Source organism: Falco cherrug, chromosome 6 (assembly GCF_023634085.1).
Source record: "Falco cherrug isolate bFalChe1 chromosome 6, bFalChe1.pri, whole genome shotgun sequence".
Lineage (NCBI taxonomy): Eukaryota > Metazoa > Chordata > Aves > Falconiformes > Falconidae > Falco > Falco cherrug.
The window spans coordinates 83,393,458-83,411,093 of record NC_073702.1 but is presented as its reverse complement, the minus strand read 5'-3'; the positions used below and the strand labels follow the sequence as shown (position 1 = coordinate 83,411,093).

Here is a 17,636-nt window from a genome sequence, read left to right as displayed (position 1 = left end):
TTAATTGTCTTTACTGTCTAATCTACATTGACCTTCAAACTGCAACGTCCTCCTGAGTTGGTTATATTTAAATAATACTGAAAAATATCAAATACTTACTTAAATATTTTAATACATATTGAAAAATGCAAATATATATAAGCTGAATGGCTCTTCCAGAGTTAGAATTTTATTTTATTATGCAGATATCAGTGAGACGGGCAGGAACTATGAAGGAGCTAGGTCACCTGCAAGTAGAGTGCTGCGAGTGCCTTGCAGAAAGGCAGATGGAAGGGAATCACAGGTTATTTGCCCATGGGACAGGGGAAGAAACAGTAGGAGCTAAGGGTCAAAAAGGCAGAAGAAAAATCTGGTTCATTTATATTGAGAATGGAAATGCTACACGCCGCACTCCCCTTCTGCGTTGACAGAGACATAAATATCTGGTCTGGCCTCAGTCTGGGCCACCTCCTGCTGGCCCGTGCAGAAGCAGAGGCACTAGAGCTGGGAGCTGCACCAGGTCAGACCATTCTCCACCTTTTTTTCCCCCAAAGTGGTGCAGTAAAAGTTCAACTCCACTGCTTTTCCCATCTCTCTCTTCATGGCACTGTAAATATTTCAAATGTGGAATCTGGAATATGCCTAATTTTTAGTTAGTTTATAATTTAGTTAGTAATAAAAACTCCATTATTGTTCATTTTTGAAACTGGTAAAAAGTGGATAGATGTGCCCTCCTGAAGCATATGAAGCTTATGCAAATGGTTCTGTAAATTTCTGTCATAGCTGTTTCATTTTCCACAGCATATTAATCTGTTATAAGGATGGAAGGAGTTCTCCAGGGAGAACTTGAAAAACAGATGAGGTTGCCTTGGTTTTGGTTGTGTTTTTTTAAAATGTATATAACATGGAGTAGACACTAGAGATGTAACAAAAAACTAGTACCTTTCAGGCCTGATTCTAAAATGAAGTGTTTCATTAGCCTTCTCCAACTGCTTCATTCTGGTCTGTTTTTTCAAGAGTATTTACAGAACCATTATTTCATTATTTTTTTTGTTTCCCAAATACGAGGCATGAGCACACAGGGAAGGGAAAATAGTTTCATTTTCTTCTTATGCCAAGAAAAGTAATAAAAATTAGAGAAAAAATAATAATCTAAACTCATCCATGGGTCCTACTATAATCCAGCAGCAAAACAGCTGGTAAGAAAGTATTCTGGAAAGTACTTTTGCTACAATATTAAATTTTAATTAGTATTGCAATGCCACAGAGTCCTGGGGCTTTAACACTGTACCTGATGGACTGTTCAGATGGACTTCAGGTTAATTTATTCATCTTTAAAAAAGACGGACATTAAAGATCCAGCTGTACAAAATTAGCCCTTGCTTCAATGCAATTCTAATCTACTTGTGGTCCCACAGTCTACCTCATATAATTCTTGCAAACCCATTGCTAAAATGTTGCTTTTAAAGCAAGCTACAAATAAACACTTCCAGTAGAATCTCTGTAGCATTACAAGTCCATTTGTTAAAATATATTCTATCTACTTGAGTATCTTTTATTATCATGCAGAACCAGAAAAAAACATTTTGCAATACTTTACAAAAACTAAGAATATCCCTTCCCTAAGAAGGAAAATAAATGCAATTACTCTGAATGCCAAGGGGCTTTTTTTCCAAGTCTGTCTCTCAGATGATAGGCAAATACATAGTTTAGGGAAAACAAATTATAAACGGATGTGAAGAATAATCATCCAACTTCCTAGATTTTACTGGTCACTATCACTTAAATTTATTCCATCATTTCTTTATAATCAGAACACCCTGCCAGTTTTGCCCATTCTTTCCAGCTGAGCTGAACCGAGACAACTATGAGTTTCCAGCCCAGTGGTAATGACTCTATCAAAACAGTGGTAATGTGATGTATTCAAGCAGCTGTGCACTAAGCTAAATCTTCACACATAAAAACCAGTGAAGTCCTGCATATATGTTGTCTATAATGAAATAAATTCACTATATCATTCAACTTCAGAATTGATCTATATTATATAGATATACAAAAAAGAGCAAGAAGAAAATTCAAAGCTGAATAACAAACTTTGAATGCTTAATTTTACCTTTAAAACCCTGGGGGAAAAAATCCAAACAAAAAAAGCCAACCACACAAACAAAACAGAAGCAAATGCTTACACAGCAGATAAGGAGCTATCCTTCTTTGGTTTCTTCTTTTCTCGAGCATCACTAAAATCAAGAGCAGCTTTGTCCATTCCTAGTAACTCACTGATCCTGTCACGGCCATAGAATTCACCATATTTATCCATGACCTAAAGTTAGAGGGAATATTCAACAGGATCAGTTGGGTAGACAAGTTGGTTTTTAGCCTGGTTTCTGAAGACAAGAGGTTTAATGTACATGATCTTTTTCATCTGTTTGTTTCCATCTGTCTATCATATCAGCCAGTAATTTTCTGTTTGTTTGGTTTTTTTCTGCTCAATTTCAATCAATTCAATAGAGGCAAGGGGTGGGTGTCAAAGACAAGATGTTTCTACTCATTTAATGAGAACAGGAAGAGGAAAGCAACCCAGCAGAACAAGAACTAAATCAGTATTTTCACTGACAAAAGAAAAATACACTGTGTGTTCACACATAAAGAGATGCTTTAAATATCCTAGCTGTGTGAAAACCTGACTAAAATTAGATTTCTCAAAGACAGTGTTTGACCCTTACTAGTTATTCCATTTAAGAACATAAAATAAAAATAAAATAAAATAAAAACAAACCAACCACATGCCCAAAAAAATTATTCTGTTTATAAAAGTTTTTTAAGTAACCCAAATATCTGGATTGGCCATTTTTGATTTCTTTCAAGGGGAAGTATTTCACATTGAAATAGTTGTGAAAAATGTCCTGACTTATTAACTAGCTTCATTGTATAATTTTATGATCTTATTTTTGTTTAGTTATTAATAAAATTAAAATATAATACACATAGAATATGTAAGAATCAAAAGATCTTGAACAGAGACTTACAGCTAAAAATGATTTTCAGTGAATTCAAACTATCTCTTTCTTATTAAATTGAAATGCTTCACAAGAAACTTTTCTGGAAATGAACATTTTCTTGCTCTCATTCTCACTGAACGCACAGCTCCTTCCTAAATATAATCTCTCTCTTCTCATTTTCAAAAGAATAAGAAACACAAAATTCTGAGTAAGAAGTTTATAACTGAATGACTCCTGCCAGCGAGGTGGTATTTTACCAGCTTTCTATTAAGTAATGCTTTAATTTCTATTGATAATTTTGCAGATCTTTAGAGACAGGCCTTCCTTGTCATGTATCTGAAAGCAATGTTTCATAACTGGGTATCATTCACTAGGCTGGGAATTTAAGTATATTTATATATAAATCTGAATATATGAAAGAGAAAACATTCTTTGCAAAATACTGTATTTGAAGGCACTTCAATCTGTGCAGAGCAGTTCCTCAGCCAAAGATAAAATATCAAAACCTTCCATGCAACATAAAACCACGCTCCTTTCCTTTTAATAGGAACCTTCCTTGATCTACTACATTTAATTTCTTTCTTGAGTACTCTGTGCAAACTAGTGCCTCCTCTGCTTAGATAGACAGATAGATATATGTATCTAAGAACTTCAAATATGCTAAAAAAGCTTTCAACAGCAAAATGAATGCACAACTCAAAGCATTTTTAGACAGGTTGGCCTAAAACTGTTATAACACAGAAGAGCTACTAGTGTTTAAAAAGATATGTTTTCAAAAGCGTGATTCAAGACTGGCATCAAATGGCGTGAAGAAGGGGGTAGATCTGATCCAGCAACATAAACACCCTCTTTTTCAATTGTGACCAAATACACTAGGAAGATTATTCTTGTTGTAAGCTGTGGTACAAACATAACATTTATTTTCTAAGAGCAAGCTGAGAAAACATTTGACATAACGTTTGTAAGAAATGAACTTCAACAGTCTCTGCTTATAGAGGACTATTTTTGAGAGAGAGAGACTGTTATGTGATAAAAGCTCATCTGCACACCCATGAAGGACCACCAAGAGAGAACAGCTGGGCAAGAGTCCAAAGAACACCCTGCCCAGCTACAACTAGGCCCCTCACGGGAGCCAGCCGCCCATCAAAGGCCCATCTCTTGAAGCCTAGAGGAGCACAGGGGTGCGACGGCAGGCAGGAACCCAAATTACAGACTCCTGATGCATGGACACGCTGCCTGGTCCTTCCCGGGGCTGTCCCAGGAGAGCCTCAGCCCCAGTGTCCAGGCGTGAAACCCAGTGAGATGAGTCACTGGGAGTAGCTCTCCAGATCACCTTTCCAACTGAGAAACTTAATGCCAAGGGACCTGGGATACATTACGGGATGGTGAAAGGAAGAACATTTGGGGATTCCACAGAACTTATTATTGGATGTTATAGGGAAGAAGCAAAGGTGGGAATTGGGATGGATTTAGGTCATTTGGGGAGGAGCAAATGTGGGAAAACAGAGTGGTAAGGGACAAAAAGGGCCAGATGCTCATCAGTACAGTTGTCTGACTATGCCCTGTGCCTAAACATCTCAATATGTCCTATCTTCTTATCAAATTCCTTTCCAACCCTCTCCTGGGTGAGGGACTCTGGTCTGTGTGCATGGAGATGAATACATAAATACACACAGGCAAAATAAGCTACATAGGTTGCAATATATGTACAAGTGTACAGAGAAATTCTCCACAGCATTTCATGTATGTATTTGGGTTCCTGTTTTACACAACAAGCTGTATGCAGAAAAACTTTGAAATTAAAACTATCCAAACCACACAAAAGTAGTTGTAAGCATAAGGAAAGTGTGTATTTTAAAATGGTAAATATGGAAATCTACACTGAAAGTTATATTTCAAAGAAGGACAGTTCACTTTTCTTCAAACAGGAAAATAAACAAACATTAAAGCTTTATTTTAACTTCATGCATATTTTTAAAAATAAGCCTTACCTTTCTCTTCACAAATTTGTCCCAATAGTTATTTGGAAAAGACCTGAAAAACACAGATAAGATTACATTTTAGATGATCATGAGAAGATGCAGTAGTTACTGAAATGTCACAAAAATTAGATACTGATTTTGTTTCTTAGAGGCTCTCTGTTGCTATAGCCAGCTAGTCATTTGTGAAGTCACCGGAATGGAAATTGCCAAATGGCATTCAGCCTACCACGTTAATGTAGCTGGGAACGAGTGGCAGAGTCGATGCCTGCAGACAGGGTTCTAAAGCAGCTGGAGCTCACAGTCCCACCAGGCAGAGGGTTGGGACTTTAAATATATTCCTAAAGGAGAGCCTTCAAGAGACACTAAAAGGATGCAAAGCACAGTTCACTCTTGAACTGACAGCAATACACAATCATCAGTGTGCTTGCCAAAAGAAATTTATTGCAATTTTTTTTTTTCTTTTATGGAACAGAAATAATTTTAAAACAAAGACCTGGGAATGAATAATTTAAAAAGTAATACTAAACATTAGCATAACAGGTGTCTGAAATATTATGTATACCCTTGCTAGAAGTATATCCCTGACAATTGTTTATCTCAGACAAGCTGGATAATCGACCATATAGCTGTGGAGATTGAAGAACAATTACTTGCAAAGCTACAGAGACAGAATAGGTAAAAACTCACTGTGTGTTGATTACGAGTCTATCCCACTGTCCCTTAATATCATCTTCTGATGGCTGTTCAGTTATATACAGCCCATCAAATTCCAATTTTCTTGCCACTTCCTTTTCTCTCTTAAAAATAACCAGTGGAACCTGCAGGTGAAAACAATACCAGGAATTATTTAAAATGCACCGACATGTTTGCAAATTTTTAAGAAAAGCTGGTTGTTATAAAAATTAAGTATGAAAACTGAACAGAGCAAAAATAGTATTTAAAAAACCATAAAGACTTGACAATTACCCAGAACACTGCAAAGTTATAGAAGTTTAAGGACCAGGTCATTCAAAATCATATAACTACAGTGTGCCACGCAGTTGTAAAAAGACGGCCAAAAAACCCTGAAAAGGGATCCTTCAAATAAAAATAGTTCTTCAGTGCTATGGACCTGTTAGAGTTAGTCAAGTGAAAATAATTTTTAAAAGCTTAGAAATTCTGGTTGCAAAACATTAATTTGGGATCACACTTTTGGATTGCATGTTGATACGCAGAGCTGTTAGAGGTTGCCTTTCACTTGCTAAAAAAAATTCTTGAGGTTTCACAGCAGGAAGCACAAGTAGTTTCACAGTAGAGAGCAAAGAAAGGCTGGAAGCAGTAAAAAGAAAAATCCTTAAATCGCATCCACATTCTATATACTTGTGCTCTGTAGTTCTTTGCCAGCAGGTGACACAGCTTACCTACAACTCATCAGCTGGATAACATTCTGAGAAGGCAGATGTAACTAGTGGACCCAGCGGAATGGATTTTTCTTGGAAATCTGTTACCAACAAAGGTAACCCCTGCTCTTTCCTTATTTTGCAGGTCCCCAGAATTCACCCACCCTGCATTACCTACCTTGACTGTATTACTAGTCAAGGCTGGACGTAAGTATAGTGAAATAACAGTAATAAAAAGTAGATTACTCAAGCAACATGGTTATTGCATTAGATACAGTAACAATAGTTCCTATCTTATTTTCAGACAACTAATTGGAAAAAAAAAAAAGTGGATTTCATGCAAATACCTCATACATAGACCTGCAATTCTGAAGATTTTTAATTTTGAAAGCAGTATATCTCCAAAGAAAGACAGAAACCATATTTGGTCTTTTCTTCAGGGTTTCAGAATTGGAAAGAAGGCAGTTCATTAAAGAAAATAATGATGATAATGTCTTTCCCTTCTAGTCAGAGAATAAATGTAGTATAAATAAAGAATGTGGGAAAGTAGTATAAAAAGTCATAGTGTGAAAAAAAAAAAAAAAAAAAGATATGAGGACATCTCAAAAGCCAGAAATCTAAGCTTTCCTGCTGCATGCCAACCAGTGACACAGGAAAACATGTTTTAGTATTTATTGACCTGCAGAGACACTTAAGGTAGATATGAATATCAACCACTTAATGCATAGTATGACCATTTGCGTCAACTACAAATGCAGATTGTGTCTTTTTTAGCATAGAAAAAATATTATCTATTAAAAGAGGAAAAGAAAAATATCAAGGACCACATAAAAAACTTTGATAAAGACATTTTAAAGAAAAAGGAGTAGCCACACTGGGTCATAGCAAAGATCCATTTAATTTCGTACTATCTTGCACTTTGACCTATAGGGTTTGCCCCAGGAAGAGTGTAAAAATGGGGGAAGTACATCCCAGATATGCCTCTCCCAGCTCAAGAGATTTATGGCATTGGATCTTCCTAAGCCAGAAGCAGCATTTTGCCAGTAACGGTGGCATCGTTATTTCTTATATCCCTAACAGAGACCTTCTGCAAGGTATTCCTTTAAAAGATGCTTAAGTTCCTGCCAAAGCACTACCACCAGCTTATGAGATGTAGGCGTTGCCTAGAGCCACACCATGCGGTAGCGGTAGCCCACAACGCCTTCATGCTTTTCGGACAAGCCAGCTGACCAGTAATGCAGACACTGTCACCTAAGGTCCCTCTGGCCATGTGTACACAGCTTGCCTGTGACAGTCACAAGCAGTTTCTGATACAGGTTACTGCTGTAATTGGCTGACACGGCAACGGTGCAAATGCTGTAGCAGCACAGCAAGCCAGGCTCAGACCTGTAACTTCCTGAATTCCCACGTCACCTAATACACGTCTGTGTAGGCTACACTAAACAACAGAGTGTTTCTTTACACAGCCCTTCAACCTGCTTTAGCAACGTTGCTATGACTTTGTTCCAGTCTATACTACTCCATGGATAAAGAAGTACAAAGCTAGAAGGAAAAACAGTGTTCTGTTTTTCTTACTTTCAAACAGTAATACCCTATGATGCAGAAGAATGAGATGACTGTGTGTAAGATGGCCAAAATCCGCAGTGTGGGCTCCATGTAGCCACTGCTTTCTTCCAGGACGTAATGCACTGCAATGACCCTCTGGTTGTCATTCTCCAGGCTGTTCATCTTGGTACTTTCCCCAACAGATACCACAGGAACTTCCTTTTCTTCTGTCACAGCAGATGTGGACACCTGTTTAAATCACTTAATCTTAATATTGCAGCAGTTTTCCTTTGGCAGGAGCTTTACGCTACTACAAGCTAAGTAGTATAATGGAAAACAATGATACCAAGGACAATATCATTATGAGGAAAGAATGTTTTGCATAAAAATGCCCACAGAGAATACCTCACAAAGACCCTTTCACCTTGTGACACCAATCTGTGATAGAGTGCATTTTCTTCCCCCCACCCTCCCGCGCTCTTTCTATGGAAGCAAATTCGGGCCATGCAGAATTTTATCACCTCAAATCCAAGAAAGGGCACAGCCCTCTCGGAAGAAACCCAGGCAACTCCTGACATTCCCACACGTAGTCTTTATCAGCAGGGCTGTGCCAGAAAGTGATTCGAGTCTGAAGACCCAAATAGAGCTGAATACTAGAAGTCTTGACAATGCTTAGTGATATTCTAGGCAGTTTGAGATGAGGTGACTTCTCCTTGCTGCACATACCTCCTCAGAGCATGAGAAAACATCTCAGCTGACATGTATTAGTTTAAGTTGCCAGTGAAGGCTGCACTTGTCTGAGGCACTGAACTGTGAAATAGAGCATCTGAGGCACGGGTATGCCTTTCAGGCTGCTGCTTCTGTCGCAACACAGAACTTTGTGAATAGGTATTTGTGTACTGGAAGTCTATTATTACTTCACACAAACACTTGAGCTCTCGCTGTGTTAGATTTCTGAAGTGGCAGTATGAAGCAGGTATTGAATCTGCTAGGCTAAGCAGTTTTACCATAGTATATTGTCTACAAAACCTGAATGTTACTTGAAAAGTAACATTTTGACAAGTTTACCTTATAGAAAAGCAGGATGAAGTTGATGGCAAAAGCAACAAACAATGCCAACATCCTCATATTGTAAAAGTTTCGTGCAAAATAATTCTGAAAATAGAAACAGAACATAAATACACTTTGCCTAATAATGGTACCACAACAGTTACTACGTTGTTGCATGGGGCTTGCTTCATTTGTTTCCCCTATGTAGAATTATAAATAGAAAATTAAAAAAAAATCAAACATTTTGATTTTGATGTACAAATTCTCTCCTACTCCATATGTGCAATAATGGATAAAGGACCTTTTTCTTCCCTCCATGCAGAAAAGGATGAAGAATTTCTAAATTGCCTCTTACATCTTTTTCATTATCCTCTCAATACACTTAGAGACAACACAGAGACAACATAATGTAATATTAATGCACTAGTAATACAGAAATCTCCATCTTCCCTGTTTCAATAATCTTGCATATGGGAAATTGTTTTACCAAGAAACAAAAATGTCTGCACATGTTTATTTTAGATCTTTTTCTATCCCAAAATCAATTGCATTTTTACCAGAACAGCAGAAAGTTCATCTGTGACCTAAGTACCATGAATACAAAGCTTCTCTCACATTATGATGCTATCAAAAGGATTGCAGAAATGTACCTTTTCCCTTCCTGATGAGTCACAAACCTTTCTAGCACACATTTTGAATGCTCTAATTCTGACAGGGGAATTCTTCCATATTTTCAGCCCTAACCAGAGATGACTATTAGTGAATTATTAAATAAGACTATTAGAAAAAAAAAAATTAAGTGAAATTTGCATGACTGGTACATGATTAGCCTTAAAAAATGAATGAGTTCAAAACCAAAAGCTGAACACTTAATTCCTTATTAAAACCGTGAGAGCAGTTTTGTAGTTTTGCTGCTACTCATGTTAGAAGTAGGCTGGCCCTAAACAATCGTATATATTAGATATACAGCAGAAGTGTATTTCTTTTTGCTTTGCATTTCACACCAGCTTCACAGAATATTCATGGAATCTCCTAGATAACAAAAGCATGGATTTAAAATGGTTCTACAGCAAACTCGGGGATATCATATTTTACTGAGATACTCTCAGATACAGTTACACTATTTTAATTTGTCTTATTTTCCACAGGTTTTGAGAAGTTTCTCAAATAATAACTTGCTATTTCACAAAAAAATCTGTAGCTTCTTTTCCTATGAATTTTAGGCTAAGCATTGTATCTTAATAAATTATTTTTATAGGAGAGCTTGTCATTTCCCAAAGTTGTCTCTCAAGGAAAGACAAATCCTACAGGCTCACAAGCAGCTGTGGAAATTCAGGACATTTTATTCACATTAAAATGCACAGTTCTTTTCCAGTGATGGATAGGCATCTTGGATGAGTTTGGGCCGTAATCCCAAAGAACTAATATCTTGTCTACTAAGTAATTAATGCATTTTTTTTCTTTAACATTCCAGTTAAATCTTTGCCTTTACGTCCTTTTTATGGATGATGGCGGACAGAAAAATGAGCTTAATCAGATGCAAATTTGTCTTTATATTGGTAGAATAATATGGTGGTACACATCCCTGCCAACAGCTAAATGCATAGTCTAGAGAACAGCTTACAAGAAGTTTCTGTTGGTATGCAATGATTTTCTTCCAGAAAGCTGATTCCTGAACTTCTGGTTCTCCATATCTGTGAGTATGAAGTTGTCTTAATTTCTGTTTTCCTTTGTCCTCCTTGACTTTCTCTTCTTTTTCTCCATCTTCTCCCCTTAGGACACAAATGAAACCAAAATAATATCTCAAATTAATAAAATTGCTAAACAAGAAGTTAAAATCACACTCTGAAAGAGGTCATTGCATATTTTCACGAGGCTCATGTACTCATGACTCACACAGTTCACACACAAACGACAAGGAGACACACATCCCTCTTCAGCCCAAAGCATTGGCAAGGGCGACAGTCTGGTTAAGTTACAGATAATTAAACTTACTTGAAGTGCAGCTGGTAACTGGTAGAGGCAGAATCTGCCAACCATATTACCTGAGGGTCTGCTTCATTATTGTGCAGCTAACACCTGCACTGACAAATGTCTGTAAGCTGACGGCTGTATGTATGAGTGCCTGTATGATTAAGTGCTCCCTTCCAACCTCGGGCATTTTAACTATCCAGTTCCCTCAAAGGTTGCAGAAAACTTTGGTTCTTCGTGCGTTTATAAGCCAAACCCCAAGTTTTAAATTCTGCATTTCTGACCACCGGAGGAATTCATAAGTACCCACTCCAGGAGGAGACAGAAATAAGAAAGCTTGACAGCATTTGATGTGTGATTATCACCCTGCTGCTTGATTACAGAAATTCATAGTTAGTGGGCTGCCTTCTCCAAACACATGATCTAAGGAACTGTGAATTATCTTAGAAGTTCATTTGACCTGACAGCATGGCAGATGAAAGGACCACAGAACTCCATTTGAAGCGAAACCAGAGTGAGAGGCAACGTATATGTTACATTATTAATTTCTCTGTACCTATCTACAAACAGAATAGCTGATGTCCTAAGCTGCTTCTCTTACTAGAATACACGTGATAAATTTTCACATGAAAATTCACTTGAAAGTTTGCCTTCTGTTAGGAGCGGTTTCAGGGCAGCTAACAGCGGCAGGCACTGCACTCCTCACAGAGAGCACAGGTACCGCTGCAACTCACACAGGCAAGCGGAGCAAACAACAATGAAGCGACCTTCAAAAGTCAGCAACACGCTCCTTCACAAAGTTATACTGGCCAAGTTGGCAATTTGCTGTACTGATCAGGAAGAAGAGTTTTTGTGGTGGGTGGGCAAGTCTTTGTCATCCCAGGACAGCAACAAGGATAGAGCTTGAGACTAAGGATCTCAGAATTTTGACAGTGACATATCAGCTACAGGAACTGTACACGTATCAGGAACCATAACATACAGGGATGGAGTGTCATACTTTTACTGGTTAAAACCAAGCATCATGTTTTGCTTTCCACTATTTTTATTCCACTATTTTTATTTTAACATAGCCTAAACTGATTAAAATTATCATTTATCAAATGCTAGCACTTGTTCTTCATAAAGATGTGAGAGTACTTAGTAATTCATTAAAATTACCTTGGAATATTAAGGTTTTGCAAAATCCAAATAACTCAAAACAGGTCATACCAAATGGGAAGGGCAAAACAGATTCAGTCTCTACCACTGACAGATAACAGGTCTCTGGAATGCAGGTGCTCTTACATGTTTCCCAAGAGATTTTCTTTTAACTTTCAGACTTGCCAAGAAAAACTTAATCAATGAAACACATACTAAAAGAAATTAAATCAGCATTACAAAGGATGCTGCTGGAAGAGGGAAATTCATAAAATCTGAGTGATACTATTTACATGGCATTTTTGTGTGAGTGTGCACAGATGTGGAGGATGATTGAAAAAAATCCTAACTGTGAAACACAAATAGACACAAAATTAAAGGCAAAGAAGTAAGTACAAATCAAGCTGTTTTTTCAGTGAAACAAACCACAATTTGAAGGATCAGAAGTTAAGGTAATACATACTCGGCTTTTTCAGGTTCAGATTTTGTTTCCTCCTTCTCTTCCTTTTCCTCTTCTTTCACCTGCTCCTACAGAAAGTCAGATTTTAAAAAAAAGTGTCTACATACTATTATACAGTACAGAGTTAGTTAAAAGGGTACATAGAGTGCAGAATGTTAGGCTTTTTTTTAAAAACAATCTAAACCCTGAGAGAAGATGATACTTTAATTTACATTAATGAAGAGACATTTTGATACCGAATTAAAAGCAAACCAAAACATTATGTACTTACAGAAGGCTGTGGGAATTGAAGTTCATGACATCCGAGAGGGTAAACACCAGTAATTACAAGCAATTCCTTAAAATATATGTCACAAACCCCAGAAAAACAGAGCTGCAAGGTTTTTTTTCAAGACTATACTTAACATATGAAAGAGAGAAACATACAGCAGAAATAAAAGGTACAGTTTACCTGGATTTTTTCCTGCACCTCAGGCACTGGAGATAAGGAGGGAGTGCTCAGTAAATCACTCAAACCAGCATTTGGATTGTGAGGGATCAGTTTATACTGTCCCCCTTCTCGTTTCAAATCCAAGCCAAATATATCTGAAAGTAGATCACTCTCATCTGATAAAGTTCTCAGATCTGTCAAGTCTTCTGCAGGCAGTGCAGCTTCTGCTGGCTTCCTCTCCCCTTCTTCTCCTTCCCCACGCACCTCATCTTGAGTGGGATCTGGCATATTAGCTAACAGTTCAGCCACCTTGATTTTCTTTGCTCCTTCTACTAGGCTTCCTCCAAGTAGCAAACTGCATATGATGCGAAAGAAGCCCCGGACGACACTACAAGCAAAATGTAGTAAGCCCATCAAAATGCTCCAATAGGAAGAAAATAAAGCCATGATCATGTCCTTCATGGTCATTTTCTTCACTTTTTTCATCTGTTTCTTTAGGCTTTTCATGCTGAGCATTTTCATAAGAGTCATTAAATTATACTTGAGAGCTACTAATGCTGACTTCATGGTCACGAGAGAGAAGAGCCCCATTCGAGGATCCTGTTCCTCAGGCTTATCTTTCTCATTCTCCTCTTTATTTGCTGACCTTTCATTCAGGTCTGACTCAGAGATCTGGGCAGCCAGTTGCATTTCAAAGATGGTATCCTCGCAGAAATTAACAAAAAGCTCCATCTTTTCTTTCTCCCCGCCTTCATTTACAACATCAAATATAAATTGTCTCTTTGACTCTTTTACCTGAGGTTTCTCCCACTGAGTCCGACTCGACTCACTTATTTCAAAATAAACCCGTTCAATGCGCTTCGCGCTGCCCATGATTTCTATGCGTCCAAGGAAAGGCTGAAAGTAATTCAGCACACTCTCTGACAGTTCCAGAAAAGTTTGCAGGCGGGTATCATGGGGCATGTGTTCTGACAGGTTGGTCAGGAGAACAGCGACATTGAAACCAATGTCTTTGGCAGGTTCATGGAATCGTTTCACAAACTCCTCATAGTCCAGAGTCTCATTTTCATCTGTTTCAGCACATGATAGAAGAAATTCCGTTTCGGACTGAGTGTAATGCTTATGGCTTTCCATTGCTTTGTGAAAATCCCTCTTTGAAATTATCCCTTTACCATCAGGGTCATATTCTTTGAATGCATCAGAGGAAGTCAAATCCTTCAATTTTAAGAACATATCAAAAAACTTCAGAATCATCTCGACATTATTGGACGATTCCACAAGCATATCGACCATCTGCTTGCCAATAGTTCCGTTCACAACATTACCTAGATGTGATAACATCAAGTTAGAGGTACTGATGGCAGCAAATGTTTTGGCAAAGAAAAGTGTATAATAATGACGAGTGAAATAATCAAGCGGTACAGATGATAAACTATTGGCTAACATGCTCACATGAGAAAGCTAGCTGTAAAATCAGAAATCTTTTATTAATAACACTACCCTAAGACTTGGGAAAAACACAAGTGACTAGGTATTTGCCATTAAAGAAAGGAAGAACTCATAAGCCCAACAGAGAAACATCTGTTACATTTAATATAGTACTAAACACGAGGTAGCATACTATAAATTTTACTATACGGCAACATTGACAGAACCAGTGTCCCATTAGTTCAGATGGGTAGCTCAGTAGTTTGTTCATGAAGCACAGCCTACAATACTAAGAATTTACTTTGCTCCTCAGTGACCTTCTAAGAGTAGTAGCAATCTATGCAGTGTTTACTGGCCTCCCACTTAGCTCAAGAAAATAAATGCGATAGGATACACGTAAGCAGCAAAAAGGAAAAACAGATCTTTGGGTCATCTGTGTGTGCGTCTAGTTAGTCTAGTATTGGAAGTACTAATTCAATACCATAAAGGAGCTAAAGAAATTGTAGAATTTCTTGATAATGATCACGTTCTCTGGGGAATCATAATTTCAGGTACTAGCTATAAAGGACCTCAAAACTAGTGACTAGACAAATCAAAGCCTGTTCTTTATGGCTATGATCACTACCCCCCAAAAAAATGCAACATAGTAAAAGTGTTAATAAACTGACTTATAAATGGTTCAGTTCTTAGAACTTAGGATTGATTCAATTGACTTCAATAGCAAAAAAACTTTTCACCTAAGCCAAAAGAGAAGCTAAATTCATGGAAATAAAGCAAAACTTCCACCAGAGCTGGATTTAATACAGTTATGGCATTCAGAATTAACATCAACTATATCAACTACACTATAGAAATTTCCCATTCACTTTAAGACCTAACAACTCTTCTCACAACTAAGACATGAAAATTAAATACCCAAAGGAAAACAAGACCATTATTTCCCACATGAAGAAAATCACAAAGGTAAAAACTTTCCTAGAACAACTGTGAAAGAGGATTTCAAATTAAATTTTGACTACCTTCCAGCATAGACAGCAACATGACAACCATATCCTTCTGAAGATCCATTAATTCCTTCAGCAATTCAATTTGGCTGGAATCCTAAATAATGAACACAATATATATAATAAGAGATCTATTGACTTCTTTGACATTTATATATGTCCACACATATTTCACCTTGTAAAAATGAGACTTAGAAATTAAGAAGGTAGTAGTGTCAAAGCTGGTAATACAGTGAAAATATATTTAATTGCTTGATTCCTTACAGTACATTTACAGGATCAAACATTTACACAATCATCTATTTAGAGGACAGTAATTTAATAAAGACAAAATGAAAACTGAAAGTGGTGAAAAAAATTAAAGCAATTACTGGCTATGTCAAGCTCACAGATGCCTCTGTAATGTTTCATGTCAGCTGAAATATTGTTGGTGGTGGTGTAATCACGTTTACAGCTATGAAGACTTGTAAAAATGACAGCAGCACATAGAGCTCAAAATGTAATATGATTCAAAGCGAATGATTCCATTATAGGCCACTGAAGTTTGGGGTTTTTGAGAAAGAAAAGTTGAAACAAAATTTCCAAGTATTTATTAATAAAGTTCCATTACTATCTCCTTAAATAGACATGATACTGACTCCTTTAGCCATCTTTTTTCTCATTCAGTGTACCTATTCACTTGCCAATGATTTCAACGTGGAATCTATCTGGATAGATTTATTCAACTGCTTAATTTCTTCCTCAGTGATACATTGCTGCATCATGCCATTGATAAGGAATACTTGAGCACTGCTGCACTTCTGTGATGAGTACAACAAACTCAAGGTACTTTATGGCAATTTGGATCTTGGATTAAAAACAGCGCAAGCTGGAAATAATGAAGATTTCTAATTGATTTGTCTTTTAAGTTTTCATTCTAAATCTTATTTCAAAAGGTGCTTACATCCTGGATGATCTTTGTTCATTTAGATTGAAAATTTTACTTTAATTTTCTGCCTTACAGAGATTTCTTAAGAAGTATGACCAATACCACCTTGTTGCTTCCTAGTACAAAACTAGAGAAGGAAAATAAAAATAAAAATTAAAAAAAAGAACCAAAAACAAACAAAAAAACCACAACACCAAAACCAACAAACCAACTAAACAAAAAAAGCCGAACAAAAAAAACCCAAAACCAAATAAACGCAACCCCCAAGCAGACCAGTGATTTAGTTTTGTTCTGTTCAAATCTTGTTCTAAATATTCTCCAAAAGTGCTTTGGAAACTCCCAATTTAAAACAAAACCCAAACACTTAGCCTAGACAGCTCTTACTTACAGACAAAGCCATATTGCAACTCCTTTATAAATCCATTTAGCCATACTATTCACCTTTGAAAACTGGTATTTCAATAGAATTTGAAAAGCTTATGAATATATTCTTGCAATAAATATAAATGAACAAAAGAGCCCCTATCAATTCTGGTCTTTCCCGAGGCTCTGCTGGCCCCTAAAGGAGCTCCTGAAAGTCAAGAACTTGAGGTCCACAGAAGAGAAAGACGCCACCACTATTTATCATACATTTAGAGTAGACCGTATTTCTGTTATCCCACAGAAAGGCATGAGTAACTACATGCTACAATGGATCTCATTGTGCAAAGCTTCTTGTCTCTCTCTGAGGTGGCAGGATGTGTTTCACTATTTTCTAGATGCAGTAATTAAGAGATGCTACGAAGCCACTCCAGGCACAGCTGAGACTATAAACTTGTCATTAATGTAAAAACAAATCTTGCCAATAGCCATATCATATTTCTCAATCAACACATAGCTACTGCTTTCCATGTTGCTTTAGTGGCACAGAAATAAAGCACAACAGCCACCACCATGGCCTACCTAAACATTGATTAATTTTTTTCAATTCTTAAAACAACAAAGATTTTCCAAACCCAGGAGAGAATCTACAGGCACTTATAAATACACTTCAGTAGAAATTCAACGCATCGCTCTTTAAAACCAGGTTTCACTGAGATGCCATTTGTTAGAAGACTATTTAGCTATAATGAATGAGGAGCATACCTGAAGCACGAGCCTACAAATCTAAGCAATCAGCCTACTGCCAGCCACAAAGTCCCAAGGGCAAGGAGGAAAACCATTTGAGCAAGACTACTGTAATTTATGCAAATAATATTTACGTGGATACATTTGGAACTAAATACTGAAATCTAAATACCTCAGAGCCTTCAGAGCCTTATTCCTTAACAACAACAACTAAATCCTTTACAAGCTTATGAG

The 17,636-nt window shown here is 37.1% G+C and overlaps 1 protein-coding gene across 4 annotated transcripts in view; it reads right to left on the bottom strand.

Annotated features, from left to right (window-relative positions):
• Positions 1-17,636, bottom strand: part of RYR2 (ryanodine receptor 2) — a 434,547-nt gene that overhangs the window by 19,249 nt on the left and 397,662 nt on the right. For all 4 annotated transcript variants that reach the window (XM_055714670.1, XM_055714672.1, XM_055714671.1 and 1 more), the window contains 9 exons: positions 15,383-15,464; positions 12,957-14,260; positions 12,509-12,573; positions 10,559-10,706; positions 8,953-9,039; positions 7,915-8,133; positions 5,648-5,778; positions 4,970-5,012; positions 2,166-2,299 (listed from right to left, as the gene is read on the bottom strand). In XM_055714670.1, coding sequence (XP_055570645.1) covers positions 2,166-2,299; positions 4,970-5,012; positions 5,648-5,778; positions 7,915-8,133; positions 8,953-9,039; positions 10,559-10,706; positions 12,509-12,573; positions 12,957-14,260; positions 15,383-15,464 — 2,213 coding nt within the window. The remainder of the gene's footprint in view (positions 1-2,165; positions 2,300-4,969; positions 5,013-5,647; positions 5,779-7,914; positions 8,134-8,952; positions 9,040-10,558; positions 10,707-12,508; positions 12,574-12,956; positions 14,261-15,382; positions 15,465-17,636) is intronic.